Source organism: Apis dorsata, unplaced genomic scaffold, assembly GCF_000469605.1.
Source record: "Apis dorsata unplaced genomic scaffold, Apis dorsata 1.3 scaffold_390, whole genome shotgun sequence".
Taxonomy (NCBI): Eukaryota; Metazoa; Arthropoda; class Insecta; order Hymenoptera; family Apidae; genus Apis; species Apis dorsata.
This window is the reverse complement of record NW_006263651.1, coordinates 631,526-638,185: the sequence shown is the minus strand read 5'-3', so window position 1 is coordinate 638,185 and position 6,660 is coordinate 631,526. Positions and strand designations below refer to the sequence as shown.

At 22.3% G+C, this 6,660-nt stretch overlaps 4 protein-coding genes across 4 annotated transcripts in view; 3 read left to right on the top strand and 1 right to left on the bottom strand.

Moving 5' to 3' along the window:
- The window catches only part of LOC102676011 (pseudouridine-metabolizing bifunctional protein C1861.05), a 32,275-nt gene that overhangs the window by 1,184 nt on the left and 24,431 nt on the right, over positions 1-6,660 (bottom strand). Inside the window, exon 8 of the mRNA XM_006619128.2 lies at positions 6,003-6,202. Coding sequence (XP_006619191.1) covers positions 6,003-6,202 — 200 coding nt within the window. The remainder of the gene's footprint in view (positions 1-6,002; positions 6,203-6,660) is intronic.
- On the top strand, positions 167-1,103 carry LOC102675281. Its single transcript, XM_006619123.2, has 2 exons — positions 167-442; positions 557-1,103. Exons 1-2 carry the CDS (start codon positions 307-309, stop codon positions 1,057-1,059), a joined length of 639 nt encoding a protein of 212 aa, XP_006619186.1. The 5' UTR covers positions 167-306; the 3' UTR covers positions 1,060-1,103.
- Positions 2,668-4,173, top strand: LOC102675414. The gene is made up of 2 exons (XM_006619124.2): positions 2,668-3,219; positions 3,316-4,173. The coding sequence occupies exons 1-2, from the start codon at positions 2,943-2,945 to the stop codon at positions 3,702-3,704; spliced, it is 666 nt and encodes a 221-aa protein (XP_006619187.1). The 5' UTR covers positions 2,668-2,942; the 3' UTR covers positions 3,705-4,173.
- On the top strand, positions 4,408-5,783 carry LOC102675558. The gene is made up of 4 exons (XM_006619125.2): positions 4,408-4,603; positions 4,678-4,744; positions 4,879-5,216; positions 5,282-5,783. The coding sequence occupies exons 1-4, from the start codon at positions 4,567-4,569 to the stop codon at positions 5,542-5,544; spliced, it is 705 nt and encodes a 234-aa protein (XP_006619188.1). The 5' UTR covers positions 4,408-4,566; the 3' UTR covers positions 5,545-5,783.

Here is a 6,660-nt window from a genome sequence, read left to right as displayed (position 1 = left end):
GCACAAAATAATTAGTATAATATATATATAATATATATAATAATTAGTATAATTTTAAAATAATATTTAAATAATGGCGCTAAAATTAAATGTATTGTCTGCAACATGGAGCGCTGTTAAAGCATTAAAAATTCTTCATACAAATGGACATCTATTAACCTTTTATTTCATTGAGTATATCTTGGTATATTTATAATAGATACCTAACCATACATTATAATCAAAATAAAAAAATATTTTTATTATTTATAAATATTAAATTAAAAAAATTATTTGTAATATTGTTAAATAAAAAACTAAATAGTAATGGGTAAAACTCGAAACGGAAAAGCAGCTGTTATTTGCACAGCAATTGCATTTATTTTAATTGTAATTGCATTCACCACACCCAATTGGCTTGAAACAGACGGAAAATTGGAAAATCCAAAGTTTATAAAAATTGGTAATTTAATTAAAAATATTTTCATATTATTTATGTTATTATTATGTTATTTCATATTATTTTCTATTTATATTATCTTATAATATAAATATGTAATAATGTTTTTTATTTTAGGTTTATGGCAAGTGTGCTTTAATGGATTTGAACATCCACATCACTTATATGATACTAAATTTTATGGTTGTTGGTGGGTGTTTGAAGAAGAATATTATATAATTCATGATATACTTTTGCCTAATTTTTTTGTTGCAACACAATTCTTTTTTACATTGTGTCTGACTTTATTATTAATAGGAGGTTTTTTAACCATATTATATACATGTTGCTCAAAGCACCATGATAAATATCAGTTATTACTATGGACAATTGGTGGAAACTTGGTATTAGGTGGAATATGTGGTATTATTGCAGTTATAATATTTGGTGCACGAGGTGATGGTAGAGATTGGATGCCTAATTGGGAACATAATGATATTAGCTGGTCTTATGCATTAGCTGTACTTGGTAGCTTTATTTTGGTTGTAGCAGGTATATTGTTCTTAATTGAAGGTCGTAGACACAGAAAGAAACAAGAAAGAATATTAAATGAAGAACAAAAAACACATACAACTATTTAAATAATATCTTTATCAAAGAATGCAAATGAATGATAAATTATTTATGATATTGAAAATCTATACAGTTTTTTGTAAGTTAAGATTATTTTATGTATCATTTACACATACTTTTTAAAGACTCTATATATTTTAATATTTAATGATTATTTTCAAAACATTATATAAAAAAATTCCTTTCAAACTTATAAATATATAATAACTTCTTGAGAAAAATAGATAATAATTGAAAAAATATTTTATATATTTTATAATGTTTCATATATAATATATATATTGTGCATTTATTATTTTATATAATAATTAATGATAATGAATCCGTCCATATAAATTGGAGATCTTATAAGAAAGTTAAGAGTTTGTAAATATAGTATTAATTATCTAATTTTAATTTTAATTGTATGACCTCAATATAAACAAATATTTTATACATTTGTTGGATTATTTTACATTGGAAATTGTATGAAAAGTTAAAAGAAATAAAATAACTTATTTAAAAAATTTTTTATTTCTTTTTTTATATTTATCTAATTTTTTTTTATAAAAACGTTTCTTTGTTATTTTTTTGTAGATATTTGATAAATAATTGTTTATCATTGAAATTTATAGAGAAAAATAATTATAAAGAATACACATGCTAAGATTGTGACCCATTTTACTATCGAGACAAATAATTCAACGTGAGTTATGACTAAGATTGCGTGCACGAAGATCGACATCAGGTATAAGTCGTTGACCTAGTTTAGTCTCTATTTTAATGAACAACTTTTATAATTTCACATACTATATTGATTATATCTGAAAAATGTGTTAATATCAATTTCGTATTATTTTATAATATTTAATAATATTTTAGTAAATCATATAAATTGTAATTCAATTAATAAATTAATGCATAATATAATAAAACATATCAATTTTAAAATCTTGATTAAAGATGATAAATATGAATCAATAAATATATAAATTTCTTATAAACTTATATCAGATTTTTTTGAAATTTTTTAGTATTTTCAAAATATATATTTGAAAATTATATATACTTATAAATACTTATTAAAAATTCGAAAAAGATGAATTAAATATAAAACTTATAATTAATATATTAAGTAATAGAAAGCATACATATTAATATTTTTATTCCATTTATAATTTAATAATAGAAAAATAAAAATAAAATATCAATTACATAATGTTATTACAATAGAAATTTAATGTTATTACAATAGAAAAAATAAAATCCCTCATAAATAATATTTCCCGTTTTAAAGATTCGCTAATCACTTAATATTCTTAATATTTTTTTAAGCATTTTTTTTATTAAATATTTCATTAATATAAAATATTTCTAATTTTAAATGCAATTTTATAAAATATATTGTTTAATGTATATTTATAAATGTTAAAATTATTATATGTTGAATATAAAATTGTTAAAAGTTAATTACTTATTATTTTTTAAGATAATAGTATATTTAATATTAAATCAATATATTAACATAAATATATTAACATTTTATAAACATTAATTTTTAATTTTAATTTTAAAGAATAATAGAATAAAAAAGTATATAAAGATTAAAGTTTGGATTTAATAATAAATACCTATTTCATCAAAATTATTTTATATATCAATGATATTATATTAAATATTTTAACTATAAATTAAGAATTCTTTCTTTATAACTGCTATGTTATAGTTTATAGTCGTGGGATAGTCATGATTTTACAAGGTTAGGTTAGATGGAAAGTTACATGGTCACAATTCAACGTAGCATGTTGGGTGTGGTTAATACCGTGAGATCTTTAAATCAGTAGATTTGAATTGTTTGTCATACGCATTGTGCTACATTGTGATTTTAGTATTCACAAAACAATTTTTTATCATGAAAAAAAGAAGTTTTTCCGGCAATATTGGTGTCGGTGTCTTTATCATTGCTTTTGTGTGTGTTTGCGTTGCATTTAGTACACCAGCATGGTTGGTGAGCGATTATCGTATTACTGGTGCGAAACTTGATAAATTAGGTCTTTGGACTCATTGCTTCAGATCACTTCCAAATCCTCAAGAAATGGACGCACCTAGACGCTTTTTCGTTGGTTGTAGATGGGTTTATGATCCCTTTACTGCAGGATATACCGATATTCTTGGTTTTCTTTTACCTCGTAAGTTTTCCTTTTTATTTTAATTATTTTAATTATATTTAATAAGTGAAATAATATACTATCATAATTAATTGTTAATTTTTTTTTTTGTTACAGCATTTATGATAGCAACACAGTTTTTCTTTACTTTATGCTTCCTGTTAAGTCTTATATCATTTTTATTGATATTATTATTTACTCTGTGCAGTGATCCAGAACAAAAATATTATGTACAACTTATTATGATAATTGGATATCTACTGCTTATTGGTGGTATAAGTGGTGGATTGGCAGTAATTATATTTGCTTGTTTTGGGAATACTGAAGGTTGGATGCCTGGACATGCTAATAATTTTTTTGGTTGGTCTTTTATAATGGCAGTTGTGGGTAGTGTATTGACTATCATAACAGGTGCACTTTTTCTTGTTGAAGCAAATATTCAACGTAAGAAAAGAGAATATTTAAAAGAATCTCAAACAAGATTTCAGCTTGAATCTCGTACATGATTTAAAATAAGATTTGCACAATATTTTAATACCAAAATTTTGTAATATTATTCCGTCCATATATTAGCTAATTTTTAATATTAGATTTTTTTATATTATTATTTTAGTACAAAGTATATTATAATATGATTATTAATAATAATAAGATTTGTATTTTTGTAAGTTTTATACATACATATTATGTAAAATTATAATTATACTAAATAGTATAGAAAAGAAAATCTTTATATATTAATTTTATTGTTTTTGTTATTTGTTAACATTTTTGAAATTTAAATACATAAAGTAAAATTAAATGAAAATATACTTAATTATTTTATCAAGGAATCTCAATTGTATGCAGTAAAAATTTTTTTTTATTATAAATAGGATATTGTTAAATATTGTATAAACTTCACAATGCAAATATCCACTGCCTATGGTAAATCTATATATAAAAAATTTATAATAAAAATTTGTAATTTATATATATAAAAATATTAACATATCAATATGTAATAATTTAATTATCCGTCCTCGAATGTATATTGAGAAAAAAATTATTTTCAATTAAGTACAACATATTTTTTGTAATATATGTATTTTTTAATAAATGAAATTAAATATTCAAAGTAATTATTATTTACACATATAATATAATTTCAATAATTTGTTTAATAGGTTATTTGTACAAATATATAAATATTTTGAACTTTTGATTATAGACAGACATCGTATAAGATATCGTACATATTGTTGGCAGGACTGAAACGATGAAAGGTGTGGCAAGTTTAGGATAAAGATTATTTTTGGACTTTATAAACAAAAGATTTATTGGCATATGCCAGTAATCTACAGTAATTAACAACAATAAACAATCGATATGTCTGTTAATAAGCAAGATTATCACCGTGCATCAAGTAAACAAAATTATTTTTTGTATTGTATTATTTAAAAAAACATTCATAACCTCTAATTAGTTATTCTTTTTTAGACGCGGTAGTATTTGGTGGAGTAATTATATATATTGCAGGATTATTGTTGGTTATGGCATTTACTAGGTAATTTTAATTTTTGATATTGATTCTTAAAAAAGTATTATTCTTAGTAATATTTTTTAAATATTTTAATTGAATATTTTTTATAATTTTTATTATTTTATGAATTTTTATTTGATTAATTAATCTAATTTTAGTCCATATTGGATTGAATCTTATGAAGAGACTTTTAGTAATTTTAAACATATGGGACTTTGGGAATATTGTTTTGAACAATTCAGATATCCATATTATCAATTTGATAAGCAATTTGATGGTTGTCATCATATATTCTCAGAAGAATATTATGTGATCAGAGAATGGTTATTACCAGGATGGTTAATGATTGTGCAAACATTTGTCACGCTTGCTTTATTATTTTCATTTTTTGCACAAGTTGTAATTGCATTGACTTTAGTTCGATGGCCTTTGAAATTTGTATTGAATTATGAATGGATTCTTTCAGCTAGTGCTTTCTCATGTTGTGCTATAGCAGGTAAATAGAAATTTTACGTCAATTATGAATAAAATTTATTTATTCAATTGGTCTTTAAATTTCAGGTACCGTATTATTTCTAGCAGTATCAATATTTGGTGGGCAATGTTGGCGCAGAGACTGGTTAATGTATCCAAATTTTAACCATTTGTCATGGTCATATGGTTTAGCAGTTATTTCATTTATGTTTCATTGGTTAGCTGCATTTTTTTTATATTTAGATGCAAAGGCTGGATATAGATTGCGCAAACAATCTAGTAATTTAGTGATGCAAATGCAGCCCAATTTACAAAGTCATCAAGGATTGGCAAGAGGAGGATATATATAATCCATTGTCATAACTGTTACATTAAAAAAGGATTTAGTCACAGAACAATTTTTAATAATATTAATAACAAGTTGATATTTAGTTGTATCTTTGTTATGTGACATTATTTTATACTTGAGATCTGCCTAATCTTAGCGATTAATTCCGTCCATTTTTTATAGTATTTTTATGAATGTATGTATTGAATATGTATATAAATTAAGAAAATTTCATATATTATAATAATCTAATAATCTTTACAATTTATTGAAATTAAAATATTACATATCCTTGTAATTATTTTTTATTATATAATTTTATATAGAAAATATGTTTATATTATAAAAGTATGTTTGATATAACATTCATTATATCAAATTTTATCATATGTTTTGAAATTATAATTTATACCATACAGGATTGAAATATTTTAATAAACAGATATATAGAGAAGAAAGATTTATATAAATATGACTTACCTGGAATTTTCGAATATGTTGCAAGCTCTAATAAGTATTGAATCGTATCTAAAGGTAGATTGCCATCAAGTACAATGATGCTCGAGTTCTCCACATATGATTGATATTTCTTCACTAGATTCGGGCTGATACTCGTAAACACTTCCATTTCACCGATTCCGAAACGACATTCACCTTTATAATCGATAATTGTAGTACATCTTGAATCATCAAGTACAAAAATATATATAAAAAAATAATTAAAAATTATATATAAAAATGAATGTTATCTTTATATATATATGATGTCAACGTTTCTTTAATGTATGAAAGAATGTATATATAAAAAAAGCAAAAGAATAACTTGTGAAATAGAAATCGGAGACAAGTTGTTTCGAGTGATATTCACGGAGTCAATTACGACATCAGATCAACTATTTGCTAGCGGATAAATTATTAATATTAATGATGAATGTTTACTGTCTTTGGATTCAATACTGCATAAGGACAATCTTATCCTTTTTTTTTGTTCTATCAAATTATAATGATTGAATTTAGTATAATTCGAGTATAAAAAAAATAAAATTATAATCAATGATTAAACAAATAATTAATCAGAAAATTATAAATAAATTATAAATAATTTTGTCAAAAAGATAAAAAAAAGAAACAATTATAA

Coding starts and splice junctions, on each gene's coding strand:
- LOC102675281 (XM_006619123.2), top strand. CDS start 307: ATGGGTAAAACTCGAAACGGAAAAGCAGCTGTTATTTGCACAGCAATT. Junction 443..556: donor TCCAAAGTTTATAAAAATTG/GTAATTTAATTA, acceptor TTTTTATTTTAG/GTTTATGGCAAGTGTGCTTT.
- LOC102675558 (XM_006619125.2), top strand. CDS start 4,567: ATGTCTGTTAATAAGCAAGATTATCACCGTGCATCAA. Junction 4,604..4,677: donor AGATTATCACCGTGCATCAA/GTAAACAAAATT, acceptor ATTCTTTTTTAG/ACGCGGTAGTATTTGGTGGA. Junction 5,217..5,281: donor CTCATGTTGTGCTATAGCAG/GTAAATAGAAAT, acceptor TTTAAATTTCAG/GTACCGTATTATTTCTAGCA.
- LOC102675414 (XM_006619124.2), top strand. CDS start 2,943: ATGAAAAAAAGAAGTTTTTCCGGCAATATTGGTGTCGGTGTCTTTATC. Junction 3,220..3,315: donor TCTTGGTTTTCTTTTACCTC/GTAAGTTTTCCT, acceptor TTTTTGTTACAG/CATTTATGATAGCAACACAG.